At 45.2% G+C, this 19,582-nt stretch overlaps 3 protein-coding genes across 4 annotated transcripts in view; all 3 read left to right on the top strand.

Moving 5' to 3' along the window:
- The first annotated feature begins 22 nt into the window (after positions 1 to 22).
- bcs1l (BC1 (ubiquinol-cytochrome c reductase) synthesis-like) lies at positions 23 to 3,006 on the top strand. Its single transcript, XM_019872784.1, has 7 exons — positions 23 to 533; positions 870 to 1,009; positions 1,080 to 1,274; positions 1,379 to 1,442; positions 1,518 to 1,690; positions 2,118 to 2,235; positions 2,312 to 3,006. Exons 1-7 carry the CDS (start codon positions 214 to 216, stop codon positions 2,562 to 2,564), a joined length of 1,263 nt encoding a protein of 420 aa, XP_019728343.1. The 5' UTR covers positions 23 to 213; the 3' UTR covers positions 2,565 to 3,006.
- Positions 3,007 to 3,230: 224 nt separating this feature from the next.
- On the top strand, positions 3,231 to 8,303 carry cyp27a1.1 (cytochrome P450, family 27, subfamily A, polypeptide 1.1). Of its 2 annotated transcripts, none has more exons than XM_019872781.1 (9): positions 3,231 to 3,429; positions 3,650 to 3,831; positions 4,381 to 4,580; positions 4,954 to 5,151; positions 5,517 to 5,680; positions 6,113 to 6,279; positions 6,666 to 6,747; positions 7,130 to 7,330; positions 7,635 to 8,303. In XM_019872781.1, exons 1-9 carry the CDS (start codon positions 3,232 to 3,234, stop codon positions 7,764 to 7,766), a joined length of 1,524 nt encoding a protein of 507 aa, XP_019728340.1. In that variant the 5' UTR covers position 3,231; the 3' UTR covers positions 7,767 to 8,303. The 2 variants fall into 2 exon arrangements, with proteins under 2 accessions (XP_019728340.1, XP_019728341.1); XM_019872782.1 differs by having other exon boundaries at positions 3,338 to 3,476.
- A 40-nt stretch (positions 8,304 to 8,343) lies between these two features.
- Positions 8,344 to 19,582, top strand: part of LOC109517569 (dynein, axonemal, heavy chain 7) — a 50,217-nt gene continuing 38,978 nt past the window's right edge. The window contains 18 exon segments of the mRNA XM_019872795.1: positions 8,344 to 9,091; positions 10,234 to 10,368; positions 10,444 to 10,591; positions 10,920 to 10,980; positions 11,404 to 11,584; positions 11,794 to 11,866; positions 11,945 to 12,070; positions 12,134 to 12,253; positions 12,775 to 12,958; positions 13,035 to 13,223; positions 14,143 to 14,412; positions 14,513 to 14,640; positions 15,162 to 15,240; positions 15,511 to 15,735; positions 15,848 to 15,994; positions 16,526 to 16,705; positions 16,778 to 16,918; positions 17,385 to 17,755. Coding sequence (XP_019728354.1) covers positions 10,293 to 10,368; positions 10,444 to 10,591; positions 10,920 to 10,980; positions 11,404 to 11,584; positions 11,794 to 11,866; positions 11,945 to 12,070; positions 12,134 to 12,253; positions 12,775 to 12,958; positions 13,035 to 13,223; positions 14,143 to 14,412; positions 14,513 to 14,640; positions 15,162 to 15,240; positions 15,511 to 15,735; positions 15,848 to 15,994; positions 16,526 to 16,705; positions 16,778 to 16,918; positions 17,385 to 17,755 — 2,699 coding nt within the window. The 5' untranslated portion in view covers positions 8,344 to 9,091; positions 10,234 to 10,292.

A 19,582-nucleotide genomic window follows, 5' to 3' on the forward strand; every position in this document is an offset into this window, starting at 1 on the left:
AGAGCGAGCAGATTTAGCAGAATGCGTCACTTCCGTTTGTGCTGTGACACTACAGCAATAGATTCCGATGAGTGGAAGACATGTGATATCATGGTTTTAAAGATTGAATCGAAAACATCACCGACTTGTCCTCATAGCTGGACAAGAAGAAGCATAGACTCTGCTATTCTTCAGCAATGGTGGTGAGAGACTGACTGTGTACATAAATACAACATGCCACTGTCAGACATTCTGGACAGTCTGAAGGACAACCCGTACTTCGGGGCTGGCTTTGGACTGGTGGGCGTCGGAACCGCCTTGGCGTTGGCCAGGAAAGGAGCCCAGGTGGGGATGGTGTTTTTCCGTAGGCACTACATGATCACCCTGGAGGTGCCCAGCAAGGACAAGAGCTACCACTGGCTCCTGAGTTGGATCACCAAGCACGCCACTCGAACCCAACACCTGAGCGTGGAGACGTCCTACATGGCACACGAAAGCGGACGCGTTCAAACCCAGTTCGACTTCCATCCCAGTCCGGGGAATCACATCATCTGGTCAGCAACACTCACACATTCTTGGGCTCCAAATGTTCATACAAAAACATCCACTTGAACTTGTAAAATGAATAAAAGGCGCAACTTTAAAAGAATAACGTTGTATTTTTGAAACTCATGTTAAATTATCACTTTGTTCCGTTATTAAATTTAAATGCTACGACAATCCTGGAAAACTGCGACTTCATTGTCGGTAGAGCATGAATTTCCATTCCGACAAACTGCGTCTTTGTTCTTGTAAAGACTAGAATTGTTTTTCCTTTGAAACACTATGACTTTATTCTCATAAAAAACCTCATGTCATAGTAACTTCCTGTTTTCTGTTGTATTGTGCAGGTACGGCCGCAAGTGGATCAGGGTTGAGAGGACCAGAGAGAAACAGATGATTGACATGCACACGGGCACCCCGTGGGAGTCTGTCACATTCACAGCATTGGGCCGAGACCGAAAGGTCTTCTTCAATATTTTACAAGAAGGTAAACACCAGAGTCGTACTGTCATATTGCATCTGCTCGATGTTCAGCGAGGCTCCCTTCGCTTTCTCAGCCAGGGAGTTGGCGCTGAAGCAGGAAGAAGGACGTACGGTGATGTACACGGCCATGGGTGCCGAATGGCGGCCGTTTGGGTTTCCGCGGCGACGCAGACCCCTGAGCTCCGTGGTGCTGGAGGCGGGCGTGGCCGAAAGGATCGTGGACGACGTCAAAGAGTTTATTGGGAACCCCAAGTGGTACACGGATCGCGGTAAGTGATCAACGATACAGTGTCCAATTTAAAAAAAATGCTTTCACTGATCCACACAAAACTGGATGGACATGACGTTCACTTTGTATTCATTTTCCTGACAGGCATCCCGTACAGGAGAGGCTATCTGTTGTATGGACCCCCAGGATGTGGGAAAAGCAGCTTTATGTTAGTTTTCTGCACGTTTTTATTTGTAGCTGACGGTCTTTTTTTTTTTTTGTAACACGGCTGTTTGTATTTCAGCACGGCTCTGGCCGGCGAGCTGGGCTACAGCATATGTTTGATGAGTCTGAGTGACCGCTCGCTCTCAGATGATCGTCTCAATCACCTGCTGAGTGTGGCCCCGCAGCAAAGTATTATTCTGCTGGAGGACGTGGACGCCGCCTTTGTTAGCCGAGAGCTGCTTCCAACAGAGAGTAAGTCCCTCTCTCCTAAAATCTACTCAGTAACTCTCCTTCACCTAGGGGAGTAACAGAATACATGTAATGGCATCATGTATTCAGGATACAAAAAATTGGAACTGTCTACTGTTCCAGAGAAAAGAAATCATATTATAGGTACATTTATGAAAAAATGTGGAATATTTTGCAGGATTACATTTTTAATACAGGGGCAGATATGGTGCATTCGAGTCCTCGATTGCCCGCTCTTGTTGGCCAATTTACCCGAGTTACTTGGATAACTGCTCACACTATAGCCCGACGGCCGAAATCGAAAAGGAAGTCTGCTATCTTGACATCTAGGCTAGGCTTTGAATTGCTGTAAAGATTGTAGTGAGTTTATTTTTTAATGCACCTCTATTCCTCGATTTAAGATTTCACAAATCTCAATGCCCCCCAACAGATCCTTTAGCCTACCAGGGAATGGGGAGGCTGACTTTCAGCGGCCTATTGAACTCTCTGGACGGAGTGGCTTCATCCGAGGCCAGAATTGTATTCATGACCACAAACTACATTGACAGGTACTTTAAAAAAAACATTTAATGTACAATTGCAAAGATCATTCTACACCGCATCAATCTTTTTGCGCCCGCACAGGTTAGATTCAGCGCTAATCCGGCCCGGCCGCGTGGATCTCAAGCAGTATATCGGCCATTGTACCCACTGGCAGCTCAGCCAGATGTTTCGTCGCTTCTATCCGGATCAGGCCATCTCGGAGGGCCAACGTTTTGCGACTTCCGCGCTGGCGGCCCGCACGGAGATCAGTGCCGCTCAGGTGCAAGGACACTTTCTGCTGCACAAAATGGACCCTGCGGGATCGATACAAAACGTCACCCAAATGAAGGAGTGACGGTTGGAGATTTTTTTTTTTCATTTTCAAAAAAGGCTTTACTGTATTCTTTTTAATCCAATTGAATTGTGTCAGGGTGGTATGTTTTTATAAAGGACAACATTTTGGAGTGCCATTTTTCCTCATTAAAATAAACTTTTTTTTTTTTTTTTAAATAATGAAGGCTGAAGTGTATTTTTGGCATTCGCGTTCATTTCGTTGGGAAAAGAGAACGGGAGCAATGAGTGTTTTATGGTTTTAATGGACTTTCTGAAACACTCAAAGCTCCATCTGAATAAAAACTGGCGTCAACCGAGTGGCAAGCATTGTACTGCGGGCGATGTCGGGGACAAGCTAAGTTTAGCCTGGGTTGTTCGTGCAAGCACAGAGAGTCTTCACCAGGCCTGTCTGGGTTTTTTCTTTCTCTCTGCTGAATGACTGATTAAAAAGCAATATCAAATCATCCACCGTCCATTTACTTTGAACAATAAGTTGTAAGATTAGTTTGAATTCAGTATGATTGTCAGCAGTACAGAAAAATGACAGTTTTGAAATATGCATTTGTTCCAGATACAACCTCCACTATGCCTGCAATTTGTTGGCTAGGCTGGAAGTGTGCGATGGCCCCTCCCTTTGAGCTCTTCGATGTAATCGAAACTCCTGAGCATGAAGCTATTTTCTACCCATCATGGCTGCTGTGCGCCTGTTGCAGAGGAGCCCGGTTGCCGTGGCTCGAACCGTCTGCAGAGGGTCGAGAAGTACGTCCTCCAACCGGGGCGCTCTAGAGAAGCCTCCGACGGTGAAGGATCTCCCCCGCGTCGGCGTTTTGGAGCTGCTCTACCGGATGGTCTTTCAGGGCTTCTACAGCCGGGCGCATGAGCTTCAGGTAGAAGACGCCCAATGTGTTGCATGCTGCGTTGAAATCACACCCAAGTAGGTAACATTCGCTCTGTCTGCCCTTTTCGCTGAGTTGAGTGGCCAACAAACCCCGCGATTGATGAATGGAATATTTACATGGTACAAGACATGACCTAGTGTTTCTCTCGATGTCCTTTTTGCTGATGATGCCCCGACATTGGTCTTTCATCCTTGTATTCGCTCATCAGCTATACGAGAAGCAGCTCTACGGGTCCATCTACAGAGACGGCATGAAGAACGTGTCCCTGACCAGCCCCAAGCTGCTGGAACAAGTCTTGAGGAGCGACGAAAAGTTCCCTTGCAGAGGAGACATGTCCTTTTGGAAGGATTATCGTGACATGAAAGGGTTCGGCTACGGACCTTTCACAGTGTAAGCGCGCACGACAGGACGTGTTTCCGTTGCGCGGCAATGTGATCCCGTTCCACTCGGTGCCCGAGAAATAGCTAAGTCCTGGCATGTGAGGCCGTTCTGTAAATCCAGGGACAGAAGCGGTGCCAAAAGAAATAAAAGGGAAAAAAAACAACCAATGAAAACCAAGGGACAGATAAGGTCTAGTTAATAAGTGTCCGCGGTTTATATGTGCCCTGCGATTGTCTGCTGACCAGTCCAAAGTTATCTCACCAGTAGCGTTCCTAGCTTTGATGGTGGCCGCTATGAGACCACCTTTGCAGCCGTACGTCACCAGTTCAGCACTTTTTGCATGTGACCACAGTTTTAGCCACAAGGCCTGCAAATGATATGGACAAAATTATGGCCAAATGCGATCAAGTTATTCTGCAATATTCAGACCAACAGCCATGAACAACGAGGGACAATTTCTTCAGTGAGGCTAACATGCTAACAGGTTTTTGGAATGTTTTTTTTTTTTTAACCTGTGACCTAACAGTAGGGTTGTTGTCATTTTGTTTGTGTTTCAAGAGAAGGGGAGAGCTGGTACAAGCTGAGGACGGTCTTGAACAAGCGCATGATGCTTCCCAAAGATTCGGCCCGATATTGTGGAATTCTCAACACCGTGGTTGCCGACTTCATGGTCAGGCTCATCTATGTGCGCCGCTGCAGCCCCACCGGGGATTTGGTGATGGATTTGGCCAATGAGTTCTATCGTTTTTCACTTGAAGGTAAATGCAGTTCTTGCCAGTTTTGTCTTTCTGTGCGTAAACCTGTAGCTGAACTATTTGCGGTTTTGCCATTCATTTTTTTCTGTACAACCGATCCTGAAAAACTCCCCAGGTTTCCATTTTTTGTGCTGTTTCTGTAACTCCCTATATTGGCACAAGATGGTGTCAAAGCCCTGTCCAAATAGAAAAGTACACTGGACTTTTTGAGAAGTCGACTGTAGCTCAGCCGCTTTCTGGTTGAGTTGCAAGTAAAAATTTGAGTTGCGAGTGCTCAAGGGTAGCAGCGAACTTTACAACAAGCAGCAGCACTTCAACGGAAATCATGTGGTTGGTTCAATAAAGGCTGACAAAACACTGACTTGTTCCACATCAGCCATCGCTACGATATTGTTTGAGACCAGACTGGGCGCCCTGGAAAAGAACATTCCGGCAGGTACGCAGCAGTTTATTGACGCCATCGGCAAGATGTTTTCCAACAGTCTGGCCGTGGTGATGTTGCCCAAGTGGAGCCGGAATCTGCTTCCCTACTGGGGACGCTACATCGATGGATGGGAGGGCATCTTCAGCTTTGGTAATTTGTGAAACACATCCTCATAGCTTGACATGTAGAACAGCGTTGTGTCCAACGAACGTTGGTCTTTGCTTATAGATAGAAGTCTTGTTTTCATGCTAGTTACACCATGCCGCTCAAAAAAACGGTCCACTTTCCACAAATACGTGTATCCTGGTGCGAATGTATGGAGCGTCCGACACAGTCTCAGGGACCCACGCCTGAAATTGAAAAAGAAGTCAGACATTTTGGTTTGAATCACCCATTTTGGCTGTATACCCTTTTGGTTGCATCCCCTGGAAACTTTTTTTCAGATTTCGTCATGGAAAAGCTTCATCGCTTCTGTTTATTAAAAACAAACGTGCGCATCTCTGCCTTTATTTTAGCTAAACCACTGATTGACAAGAAGTTGGAGGACATTCAACAGCGCATAGAGCGCAACCAGAATGTGGAGGGAGAGTACCTGACGTACTTGCTGTCAAACGCCGAGATGGACACCAAAGACGTGTATGGCAGCATAGCTGAGCTTCTCTTAGCCGGAGTGGACACGGTAATTTTTCAAAAAAGTGTGGTGCCACCAGTGCACGCGACCTCCCTCCAGTGGTGCGCAAAGAATCATTCGGTTAATTTGTACTTACTGTACTCAAACTCTACATAAGCTTACAAATTTTGTTATAATCAGCGTAGTACATTTTTTAAGTACTATGCAGTTGATGGAAGAAGACAACAACAACAAATAATACCTAAAAAAGTCCAAAACAAAGTTTTAAATAAAACAAATGATAAAATGTCAATAACCTGGCAGTACTTCAACTAGGTGGTAAAATGCTCAGACATCAGAAATAAACTCCCTTAATTGAAACATTTAATGGGGTTCCCGCCACGTGCTCTCATTTCTAATCCAGCACTCAAGATAAGAGCTTGCCACGCATGTTCTTTTCATGTTATTCCAACTCTTTTTTTTTTTTTTTGGGTGGCGTAGATCTCCAACACTCTGACGTGGACTTTGCACCTGCTGTCCCAGCACCCACAAATCCAGGAGAAGCTCCATAAAGAAGTGTCCGGGTTGAAAACAGCAGATGGGACTCCGTCTGCAGGCGACTTTGCCCACTTACCGTATTTGAGAGCCGTCATCAAGGAAGCGCTGAGGTACGGACGGGTCCTTGGATTTATTTAGAATGTTTTTATTTTTTCCTTTTCCCCACCCTCGTCAGCTCTCTGGTTTTCATGCTGCTTATGCCATGTCTGAAAACTCACCAATTTTTGTCGGTGTCTATATCGTGGTGAAAGCATATTTTAGGGGTCCCAATGCTCATACTTTGGTGATCTCCACCTTGGCATTTCATCCAAATTAGTTTGAGTTGCAAGCAGGTGTTCTGATCTAAACAGATGGGCGCCGCTAAATTTGATGCATTTTTGTTTTTTTGCCTTCCCCATCTACTGTGGCTAGAGAGCATGGTGTTAAACTTTGAGCATTTGAGGGGCCACTTGGTCATTGCCTACAGTTTTAATTGCTATAATTTTTTTTCTTACAGGATGTATCCAGTCATTCCCTTCAACGCACGGGTCATGAGTGAAAAGAGCATCTGTGTTGGTGGATATCACTTTTCCAAAAATGTAGGTCTTACTCACACTCCTTCTCGTGCAGGGGTTCTCAAACTTTTTGGGTCCGGGGAACTATTAGCCCACACATTTATCCAAGAACCCCATTATAATATAAACATCACTGAATTATCGCATGTACCCCAAGATGCCTTAAATTTTTTTTTCGTATTTCAATTTACATGACTTTTTTGATAGGTAGGAACTTAACCAAATGTATTTGAATTAAATTCGGTATTCATTCATGTTCTACTGCCAATTACAAAAAAAAAAGCAACTATAAAATTATGGCTCATGGCACCCTAGTTTGAGAACCCTGCACTCGTGCCTATCATCCGTCCTTCAATTTCATGCACCACTGCCAGGAATAGTATTGCAACAAATGTTATTTCTCCAGACAGTTTTCACGTTTTGCCACTACGCCATCAGTCACGATGAGGAAACCTTCCCGGAGCCGTTCACCTTCAAGCCAGAACGATGGCTCCGCGACGGCCGTGAGAGGCCTAACGCTTTCGGCTCCATCCCGTTCGGCTTTGGCGTGAGAGGCTGCGTCGGGCGCAGGATTGCAGAGCTGGAGATGTATCTGGTCGTATTTCAAGTAAGTGACTGTGTGTAGCCCGCAAATGTGTGCATAACCACTTCAGAGCCGTGACTCTTTGAAGTCTGAGGCTGGCTGTAAGTCATGGAGCATGGGGTTTTCCAGACACTTGTGAATCCATGTGGAAACGATAGCACACTTGAAATATGAAAATACTTTCTGCAGTGAGACATGCGCATCCGTCTTGACACACTAAGCTTTGAAGGGTTTTTTTTCTGTGTGCGGTAAATACATCCATACATAGACACAATGTGGTTAAGAGGTTAAAGATGAGTACAACTTTATTCTATGCTTTGTCTTTCAGATAATCAGGATGTTTGAGATCAAACCAGACCCCAGCGTTGGAGAGGTGAAATGCCTCAACCGCACCGTTCTCATTCCAGACAGACTGATCAGTCTCTATTTTGTGGACAGAGGATGCAAAAAGCCGGCCTAGAAATTGACTTGTCTGATGAAAATACAGCAAAGTTTCAGAGGAAGGACGACCGAGCTGCAATGAAGACAGAAAAACCGCCACCAATTAATTCCACCTCACCCCACAAAAAGCCGCCTTTAATTAGACAGGACTTTGGCACCATCTTGTGGCATTTTAGAAAAGTTTCGAGTTTTTCATAGAACAATGGAGAGCTCACAAAAGAGCAATTTGTATATCTCACTCCTCACCCACATTACATTGACAACTTCATCGACGAATCGAATAGTACCCTAATCCCATTTTGAAACCTCAACACTGTCTTGAAAATCCAATCTACAATCTAAAAACCGAATTTGAATTCCAAACTCCGACAGTACCCATCTTGAAACTCCAGCTCATGCCTAAAAGTGTAATTTGGAACCTTCAGCGTCAAGACAAAGCATACATCAGAGTAATTTAAAATTTTGTTAGTAGTTGTTTGTATATATCAACATATATGTAACTTTTGTGTCGCTGTGAAGTTTATTAAAAAGGTTTGTTAAGTCTCTGTAAAGTTGACGATTGGCAACCATAGCAACCACTAGTAATGACTTCGATGAAGACGAATACAAAATTTCGGCATTTTCCGCCATTCTCGTCAGGGAGACCACCACGCGTGAGTCAAACTAAATTAACTTGTGTTTCCTTTGTTTCACACCTGTGTTCATCTATTTGAAAATTGGCAATTTTGAATTTGGCTACGAGAAACCCCCAGAATGGCCTTACAATCGCCCTTTCCGTGATTTATTTGAACGCACCGCACGCTCAATACCCCCACTCATTCCCTCTTTTGAAGCGTTTCTTTTTGACATTGTGTCTTTTACGCACGTCACCGCGAATTTCGCGTGTCTTTCGCATACTTTGCCATTTTAAATGTGTCCACATTTTAGTAGTTTGTTGACTTTCGCGTGTGTGTAATGGAATGTCACAGATTTGCCTTGCGGCGACTTGTATTGCATTCAAGTGCTCCTCGAATAAGTGAGCAATAACCTGGTTTAATATAACCGTACAACACTTTCTTACATATTTATATATATATGTAACATATGTAATAGTTTATTTCAACGTGGATGTGTTGTCTTCAGACTGGTAAGCCTTTGACCGGTGTTTTGATTGAACTGGCTACCATAGTAACGCGTTTGTTTTCATGGGGAGATAAATGCATCCTCCACTTCAAACAAACAGATTCGTCAGTAATGTATGCTTATTAAGACGTTTGTTCGTGGCTAAATAACCCCCCAGGCTGTCTCTTAAAACACGCTTTTTTAATTGAATGTCGATGCGGTGGGCATGTTGTCTTCACACTGGTAAGCATTTGACCGGGGTTTTGAGTTTCCTTAGTGGCAGACCATTTAATTGTTGTGACTGCCACTCTACATCACGGTCATAGATAGATTAGGTGACCAAAGACATATTGCTTGCTGTAATAGTGTAAATAATACATTGCATCTTTCTTTAAAGTGGCTGACAAAATGTTTCTGTAGACGTTCACGTTCCTTTTTTGCTGCGGCTATCATGACGTTAAAGCCCCTGGAAAGTGAAAATAAGTGTCATAAACAACCCAAATATAAATAAAAAACATATTGAGAGTGTAGAATAAGATTTCAAAATGGCAAAAAAAAAAAGTTGTCTTGCTGTGGCCGTGCCTGCAGAATGTGCTAGACTGCTTGCTTTCCTCTTCTTTGTTACCATGCACTTCCTCTTGCTTGACGATTGTGCCATGTTTTTGTGGTTCAGATGAAATAATCCAGTTGAGTATATTGCATGAGACGCACCATCCGATACAAGTCCGATTTATCCTCACAAGGGTCGCGGGGCATGCTGGAGCCCATCCCAGCTGTCTTTGGGCAGTAGGCGTGGTACACCCTGATCCGGTTGCCAGCCAATCGCAGGGCACAAAGAGATGAACAACCATTCACGCTGACAATCACACGTAGGGACAATTTAAGAGTGTTCAATCAGCCTGCCATGCATGTTTTTGGAATGTGGGAGGAAACCGGAGTACCCCGAGAAAATCTACGCAGGCACGGGGAGAGCATGCAAACTCCACACAGGAAGGCCGGAGCGGGATCGAACCCGGTACCTCTGCACTGTGGGGTTGACACGCTAATCACCGTGCCACCCTCCAAAATATTTGCAAAACTGAAATGGTTAAAAAAAACGTTTAACTCTATATAGTGCCACAGATGAGTACAACATACAGTAGTTCCCAGTCTTTGCATGATTTCAGCAAATCTTTCCAAACAAAATGTAATGTACTCAAAACCAAATCTCTGAATTCACTTTACAGGGTCTTTAATTGATGAAAATTAGTGAGGAGCCATGCCACCCCAAGTTCACACTTGTGGCCTGGTATGTTTGAAATTCTCTTTTCCCATTTTGGTGTTATCGGTCCCGAAAAAACATTCCCTCCAAAATTTTGAGGATGGTCTCCCTGCTTTTTCGGCAGCCTGGCCTTCTTAGCGCATAAAGTGCTATTTTGACATTCCAAAGATCTACCAAAAGGAGATGTGGATGGAATCGAGACCTTCATTTTCACCGTGGCTGAACCTCAAGCAGGACCCTGCCGCCTCAGATGGAGAAAGTTAGTTCAACGTTTACAAGATCGGGGTTGGATGTGAATGTGATTGAATTTTTAATTTTATTTAATTTTTGGTAGCGTGTGTCGACACCATGGGTGGAGAGGCAGACTCTATGGCAAGTCTCGGAAAATGTCCGAATCTCATGCAAAAACCCTCAAACCAGGACCGCATGCTCCCGATTAAAAAACGCCGTAGCCTACGGAAAAGTCTGGTGAAGTACATATGGTAAGTTATTTTAATTGCTTATATAAGTCGTTGTACAAATCATTTCTGTCACAAGTTAGTCGTGACTGTTGTTACTGCTGACCGAATAGGGACCGGGATGGTCAACCTTCCCCACCAAAAAAAAAGAAACACAACAAAAACAAAAAAACACTTCGAATTTGTGAAACAGCCAGTGCCGAACCGCAGATATGTAAAATCAAATATTTATATATATTTTTTCTCTGTGGAACCAATCATCAGTTATTTGCTGTTTGAGTTTGCTACGTTCTTTCTAAAAATGTAGAAATGTCAGAAGATGGTGACAAACTCAAAAATTCTTGTTTTTTAGTCAGCACGCGCAGCAACAGCCGGGAGAGGATGACGACCCTTCGAAGAGTGATTTTGAAAAGGTGATATGCGCGTGCGCACGCACACACACACACACACACACACACACACACACACACACACACTGTACAAAACGGGTTCTGAGTGGGGTTGATGTCATAGTGCGATGGTGGCCACACCATGAGTGTTTCTCCGTTTATCTTTGATCCATCCATTCCATCTCAGTTGGATTGGCAGATATCCATGATTGATTGGATTTTTTTATCCACACTTGGAAGAGGCACGATTCTGATCTGAAGCTACTATTATGATTATATTCCACTGTTTATTTTCTCTTCATATAGATCAACAAAAAACAAAAAAGACCCCAACCATATAGTGCAAATCCAGCCTAAGAGCACACACATAACATACTTGATCAATAATAAAATCCATTGTCCTAATATTGTCCTCACAGGCGCTGATTTTGTTATGTTGTGTTGCAGAAATATTACCATTACATTCAAAACGGCATCAACCTGGAGAATCTCACCCCTCTCCAAGACTCTTGGGTGAAGAACATCATGGGAAAGGTCCCCGGTCACCTGAAGAGCCAGAACGAAATGCTCAACATTCTGCTTGATGAAGTCAGGGAGGACTACTTGCTCAGCATCAAGACCGCAATCTGTAAGTGTTGACTCACTCCTGCGGCTCACCAAAACGTCTCACTTCCTGTTCACTTTCACGCATGGATCCTTGAGACTTTGCTGTGCATTCTGTCAACACGCAAAACGTTTCAAGACAATTTTGCGTTGACGGGTTGAATTGCAAAACATTTTGGAGCCAGTGCTCTGTATTTCGGTCCACGTCATGTCATCCATCTTTCCTTCTTGCAGTGAAATACACGTTCTGTGATCCGGAGGAAGCGGACGAGGACTCTGTGAAAGATCTTCCTCTTCACAGACTGGAGTACGTTCATCTCATCTTCTATTTTGAGCTCGTGATTGATTGAAAGGACCCACTGAATCCATCCGTCATTCATCGCAGGTTGGTGCGCGTGCCCAAAGCATGGAAGGACTCCTTTGTGTTTGCGCGCAAGCGGATGAACAACTGGCTGCACTCCTTCAATCCCACCATGCAGCAGGTGCTTAACCTGTGGAACACCACGTACAGGTTTGCATTCTCCGAACATGCCACTCGTGATGACTTGATCCTAAAACGGAGACTTTCCCGCAGAGATTTGCGTTTGATCGATACGGCCGAACTCCGGAGCAGAACCGAGTCGATGGAGTTGTCGGCATTTCAGCAAAATGCCAACGGTCAGATTGGTAACGTTCGAGGAACCCTTCAGAACAAGTGAGCAAGACCATCAAAACGAGAGAATGCAATTGGTGTCAAAATTGCGCGAGAATGCTGAAGGAGTGCCGCAAAATCTGGAACCTCTGTTTAGCAATGAACATTTGGAACAGTTTGTGAGCAGGGTCTTTGGACAATTTAAATGCGCTTTTAGGAACATTGCCTTTCACATTGCAACCCTTTGAACCCATCCCACCCCCCCATTGTGTCCGCTTTCCAGAATGAAAATTCCCAATTTAAGAGACTCTTCACAGATTTACCTTCCACATTTCTTGACATTTCCTCTTCAAATTTTTCAGATCATGAAAGGTCACCTTGGGTTCCCACTTTTCACCCTCCCCTCATTCCACAATATCGATTTCCTAGATGAGTTGAGATTTTGCATATTTATCACCTCCTTCTACATTTTCATTCCTCAGTTGCCGCGCACAACTTCTGCAAAAGCGGCCCTTTCTTTTTCGGTCGACGTCGGATATAAAATGCATTTGAATTGTCGCACTAGCTGTTATTTGCTGATGTAGATGGCTTCCCGAAGTGCACAACATTTACTACCACGGGGGTCGGCGCAAACTGGTGCCCCCTCAAAGCCACATGGACAAGCTGCAGTCTTTCTTTAACTGCGCCGCTACGCTAATGGCCATCCAGCTGCAGAACCTGGTCTTGGACTCCATGAGTGACTACACCAGGCTCATTTGTCCCAATCCTGTAAGGACATAAAAGGACTTCGCTCCAGTTAGCGACACACTCATGCCGCGGTTGCTGATCGGCTGTCTTGTCTCAGGACTCAGAGCAGCAGACCTTTGGCCACTCGGGATTTGTGCTTTTTCTGATCCTGGACGATCGGGAGATCACATTGGAGCCAGACCTGAAATCCTTTGAAGACATTCTGCTTAATATCTACGAGTTCATGCTCAGGTCCGTCACCTTGCTGCCACGCGTGGAAACCAAACTCTACGCAGAATGGGTAGCGGTAAGTGAGGATGTTGCAAAAGATTATTTTGTTAGTATTTGGGTTTTTTTTCAGTGACAACTGTCGTGATTGAGCAGTGGATCATACAAATGTAAAAATACATATTAAGGCGACAGGCAGCCCCTTTTGATGGCATTTTTTTTTCGAGTTGCCAAATATATTTGAATGGTTTCTGGTTTGAGGCTGCTGAGTCCGAATATGATTTTTTTTGAATTGGCTCTAGTTTTTGAGGTGACAACGAATTTTTTGATTGTTGATATGCTTTGACAGTTTACGAAATGTCAATTTGATGGTTACTAAAAGCGATGTTTGTGCTCTGTTGTTTCCTGCGAATATTTCAGAATTTTTTATTATTTTTTTTGCTTGATTTTTACATGAAGCAAGCTTTGCATTTCGAAGACTCTCTGCGATAACGATTGCCGTCATTCCCATTATCGCATCAAAAATGAAAGAATCCCGTGCGGCCATGCTTGAAAAGAAGACGCACAGAGCCTCATCAAAGTAGGAGCATCAAGTTGTGCATTATTAACGCTGTGAAATATAAAAAATGCAATATCTCAAAAAACTCGAGCCAATTCTGAGAAACCAATGTCCTTTTGGATTCTGTGACATCCAAATCCTCTCAATCCAGTGAAACTTTCTTGGCACCAAAATGTGTGTTGACCAGTGTTATTCCTGGAATTACTTGACTAGAAAGTTAGAAAACCATTCAGCCCCAGACACCATTCAGCAAAAGAACAAAAAATCAGGTGGGCATGCCGACAGTATCGTAACAAAACACAGCAGAAAGTCTCACAGAGCCATGCCTAAGAATAGAACAGCAGCAAGTCGGCCAACTGGGTTTGAAGCAGACAAAATTTCATCGCTGCTCCTCGATGGGAATTCTCATTCATTGTCCTCTTTTCGCCTCTCCTCCCAGTCAAGTAGCTCCGGGGAGACCCTGAAACCGGTCATCCTACCAGAGATCATCGAGGCCCAGGAGACGGAGGTTCGCAGGGTCATCCACGAAGAGTACGTGAAGCCCGTGGCGTACATCCACGAGTACGACAAGTACAGCACCTTGGTGAACAAGGAGGCGGAGGAGGCCATGGAGCGTTTCCTTGGGGAGGAGCACACCTTCCAGGAGCTCATGATGGAGGTGATCAACTACCAGCAACTCATCGACCAGATCCAGTACACCTCGCGCAAGGTACGCTGAGTACGTGAGTGAGGGATTTTTTTTTCAATTAAGTTACACTAAAAAGGACTCACGCTCTGGATTACTTTCTGGTGCTGATGTCCTTCTTTAGGTGGTCAATCTTGGCATGTTTGAGGTCCAGTCCCACAAGCTCATTCAGGCCTTGGTGAAGCGCGCCACGGACCTCCAGCAGAAACTGGTTTCGCGGATGCTCCAGGGCCATCAAGACATCAACACGGCGTCAGTTGGTTTGGCAAAAATTCAAACGTGGGAATCGGCTGACTGCTCGCGGTTCTGTCGCCAGGGTGGTTAGCGCATGTGCCCACCTCCCAAAAAGCCCTTCCTGGGTTAGGGGTTCGTATCTGGGCGGCGGCATTTCCCATGCCGAGTTTGCACGTGTGAATGGGCTTTCGGTCGATACGACGGCTTTCGCCCTGGTTTAACAAATATCCACGGTAGCTTCATTGAAAAAGAACAAAATTATTCATATTTGAAAGTGACTGTTTTTTTGTCCATGTGTGACCTGCGATTGACTCACCAAAAGTCATGTTGAATTTTTTTTGGGTTGTTTTTTTTGTTGACTTGTGCCTTGAACTTGGCCGTCGACCATTGCAGGGTGTATCTGGCCTCTCACCCAAAGTAATATAGTCCTATCAACAACGGATGGCTGGATCTATTGTTTCATCAAAAAATATGACATCATAAAAAAAAAAAAAGTGCGATTTTTTTCTCATAACGAGTATGTTTTCTTGATTCCATAGGCTTTGCAATGAATTTGAAAAGATCGCAGAGAGGGCACTGAGCACGCCGCCTGACACGCACTCACTGATGGAGTTGAAGGTATCGACACGAAATTGGTACGAGATGATGATAGCCTCTTGTTATCGATTACCTTTTTGGGAGCCTCAACATAGCTATAAACTAGTCGATGATTCCAAGCATGTCCATACCGCAAAAACTGAATACATTTTAGGGGTCTGGAACATGACCCCATACTGCAGAATTGGCCCAAATCGTATCCTTGACAATTTGGCCGCAGGTGGAACATGGCATCAATTTTTGATACGTGTGTGGGTGTAAATATCGACAAATGTCCCCGTCCCCCGCCAGGCCTTTGTGAATAAAGTGAAGATCACGGACTTGCCGCAGCTTGAGCAAAGGTTGGCCAACTCCAATATGCAGCTGTGCTCCCTGATCGACTTTGTGTCGCTGTCGCCGGCCGACATGGAGCTCAACAGAAAGACCATCCAGTGGCTCGGGCGGCTGCCCACCATCTTTGAGGAGCACGACCAGATCGTCTCGGAGAAGACCACGCAATATCAGAACAGTCTCAAGGTTGATCTTCACTTTTGTTTACGTAAACCTCAGACTGAAAATGACAAGGCCAAAAAAACAGATAGTCTAAAATTGAGACATTTTTTTTCCTGTCTGCATTTGATGATTGCAGTTGTTCCGCGAGCTCTTTGAGGAGGAACTGGAGACGTACAGTGTCCAAGTGGAGGAATTTACGAGTTTTGGCGACCTGGAAGATCTCAGCAAGTACCTCAAAAAGGCCCAGGCTCTCAATTCCAAATTGGACGCTGCCATAGAACGGGTAAATGTGGACATCCCCAATTTTGCACACACGAAGGCTCTTGGGAGCACCATAATCCCAACATGAATTCAACATAACTACCATGTACTGTATACCCTTGAGGCCAATCTCATTGGTCAGAAGGTCTGCTGAGAAAGAGTGCAAGTCCAGCGCACTTTGTTGCCACGGAATTGCAAATACACTTCAAACTCAATCCCATTGCTCCATTTAGCAGTGCGGTTTTGCAACACTGCCTGAAGAGAGCAGCGTTGGCTCGAGAATGAGCTCACCGGCCTGCTTGTGCCCCATGTTGAGTCAGTACTGAGCGTTTCCCAACCTTCATTCAGACTTTGTGTCAACAACACAACCTAAACGCCACCACAGTTTACAAAGCTGACCTCCCAATTGAGATGTACAACTTCACCACACATCTTTGGCACCAATCAATTGACTACTTTCCGATCCAGGCCTGTCCTTAGTGACACCTTTTCAGAAAGAGCACAAAAAATGACGCTCAACATCATCTGTGGATTTTTTTTTTCTTGTAAACAGATCAACGAATTCAACTTGGAAGAGGAAGCGTTCGACTGGCCCTCCTCGCAATACCCACTGCGCAAAAAGACTCAGGACAAGCTGACGCCTTTCCTGCGCCTGTACGAAACGTCCAACGACTTCCTGACCAATTACGAGCAGTGGCTCTTTGGGCCGCTGTCTGGCGTCAACCCGGACAAGGTGACGTCCGTCTCTCAAAACGGCACCGAAACAGGCCCTTTGTGAAATTCTGTCATTTCGTCCACCTTTCAGATCGAAGGAGATGTCAGCAACTACTGGCGTTCATTGTATAAGCTGGAGAAAGGCTTTGTGGACGTGCCCAATGCTCTGGGTCTGGCCACCATTATGAAGGACAAGGTGGAGGTCTTCAAAAAGGATGTGCCCATGGTGCAGGTGAGGCGTCAACCTGCAGGCTTGGACCACTTTTGGGAATTTTCATTCGAGTTTCTAGTTTGGCTTTGTCTTTTTTATTCATTTTCACAGCAGGTTTGTTAGTTTGTATTTTGAACATAAACTCAGTCGGGCTCTGAGGTCTGCAGACTTGGGTCAATTAATGGAGCCCAGAGTTTAAAGTAAACATGGTGAAGCTGCACTTAGCTGTTCTGCTGCACGCAAATGAAATAAGTTGGAAAGATAAGTGAAGTCAGTCCAGAGTGTAAATTCAATACAGGTTAAAAACTTTTTTCCCCCTCTTTCCCCCCCCCCCCCCCACCTTTGACCAAAGTCCTCTGTACAATTTTTAACTTTTTTTCTCAACTTTTCTTTTAATTTTTGAAAAAAAAGTTTTCCGTTATATCCTGGTATATTCCGTTTATCCAGGACTGGTTGTCAATCAACAGTTGTTTTTTTTTCTGCTCAGGTCCTCTGTAATCCAGGCTTGCGTCCGCGCCACTGGGAAACGCTGAGCGAAATCTCAGGCAAACCCCTCAGCACGACCGACGAAGAGTCCGCCAACATGTCCCACTTCCTGTCCCTGAAAATGGAGGAGTTCCTGGCCGAGTTTGAAGGCGTCAGCGAGTCCGCCAGCAAGGAGTACTCCTTGGAGAAGGCCCTGGAGAAGATGACCAGCGAATGGGCCGACATCACCTTCAAGCTTCTGCCCTATCGCGAGACGGGAACCAGCATCCTATCGTCGGTGGACGAGGTGCAGATGCTGCTGGACGACCACATCGTCAAGACGCAGACCATGAAGGGCTCGCCCTTCATCAAGCCTTTCGAGGTGGAGATACGGTAAGACCCACAAACACCCTGGTGAGTCAAAGGGCGTATACGCCGCATCTCTTAAATGGAAGGGATGGAGGCAGTAAGGATGGTGTGGAAGGAAGGGAGCAAGGAAGGAAGGAATGATGGGAAGAAAGAAGTTTAAAGGAAAGGAGGGAAGGATGCAAGGAAGCAATCCAGGATGGCTATTAATGGAAGGAAAGAAGAAAGGCAGGTTGAAGGATGGAAGGAAGCAAACCAGGATTGGTTTGAAAGGAAGAAGGCAAGAAGGAAGTTGGGAAAGGAGAAAGGATGCACGGAGCCCCACCCAACAATCAAACCTGTGCCGCATCTCAGCTCATCTGTTGCCTCCAATGAAACTCAATGCATTTCTGCTTACCTTTTAGCTTTGACGCTTGTGGAGGCTCTCAGTCGTACAGGAAAGTTCCATCGTAGAAAGGGTTCTGTCAGTCGTCATCTGTACCTGTGGGTAAAAAACAAAAAACAAAAAAAACAAAAAGGATGTGCCCATGGTGCAGGTGAGGCGTCAACCTGCAGGCTTGGACCACTTTTGGGAATTTTCATTCGAGTTTCTAGTTTGGCTTTGTCTTTTTTATTCATTTTCACAGCAGGTTTGTTAGTTTGTATTTTGAACATAAACTCAGTCGGGCTCTGAGGTCTGCAGACTTGGGTCAATTAATGGAGCCCAGAGTTTAAAGTAAACATGGTGAAGCTGCACTTAGCTGTTCTGCTGCACGCAAATGAAATAAGTTGGAAAGATAAGTGAAGTCAGTCCAGAGTGTAAATTCAATACAGGTTAAAAACTTTTTTCCCCCTCTTTGCTCCCCCCCCCCCCACCTTTGACCAAAGTCCTCTGTACAATTTTTAACTTTTTTTCTCAACTTTTCTTTTAATTTTTGAAAAAAAAGTTTTCCGTTATATCCTGGTATATTCCGTTTATCCAGGACTGGTTGTCAATCAACAGTTGTTTTTTTTTCTGCTCAGGTCCTCTGTAATCCAGGCTTGCGTCCGCGCCACTGGGAAACGCTGAGCGAAATCTCAGGCAAACCCCTCAGCACGACCGACGAAGAGTCCGCCAACATGTCCCACTTCCTGTCCCTGAAAATGGAGGAGTTCCTGGCCGAGTTTGAAGGCGTCAGCGAGTCCGCCAGCAAGGAGTACTCCTTGGAGAAGGCCCTGGAGAAGATGACCAGCGAATGGGCCGACATCACCTTCAAGCTTCTGCCCTATCGCGAGACGGGAACCAGCATCCTATCGTCGGTGGACGAGGTGCAGATGCTGCTGGACGACCACATCGTCAAGACGCAGACCATGAAGGGCTCGCCCTTCATCAAGCCTTTCGAGGTGGAGATACGGTAAGACCCACAAACACCCTGGTGAGTCAAAGGGCGTATACGCCGCATCTCTTAAATGGAAGGGATGGAGGCAGTAAGGATGGTGTGGAAGGAAGGGAGCAAGGAAGGAAGGAATGATGGGAAGAAAGAAGTTTAAAGGAAAGGAGGGAAGGATGCAAGGAAGCAATCCAGGATGGCTATTAATGGAAGGAAAGAAGAAAGGCAGGTTGAAGGATGGAAGGAAGCAAACCAGGATTGGTTTGAAAGGAAGAAGGCAAGAAGGAAGTTGGGAAAGGAGAAAGGATGCACGGAGCCCCACCCAACAATCAAACCTGTGCCGCATCTCAGCTCATCTGTTGCCTCCAATGAAACTCAATGCATTTCTGCTTACCTTTTAGCTTTGACGCTTGTGGAGGCTCTCAGTCGTACAGGAAAGTTCCATCGTAGAAAGGGTTCTGTCAGTCGTCATCTGTACCTGTGGGTAAAAAACAAAAAACAAAAA

This window comes from Hippocampus comes, unplaced genomic scaffold (genome assembly GCF_001891065.2).
Source record: "Hippocampus comes isolate QL1 unplaced genomic scaffold, H_comes_QL1_v1.1 scaffold242, whole genome shotgun sequence".
NCBI classification, from domain to species: Eukaryota; Metazoa; Chordata; class Actinopteri; order Syngnathiformes; family Syngnathidae; genus Hippocampus; species Hippocampus comes.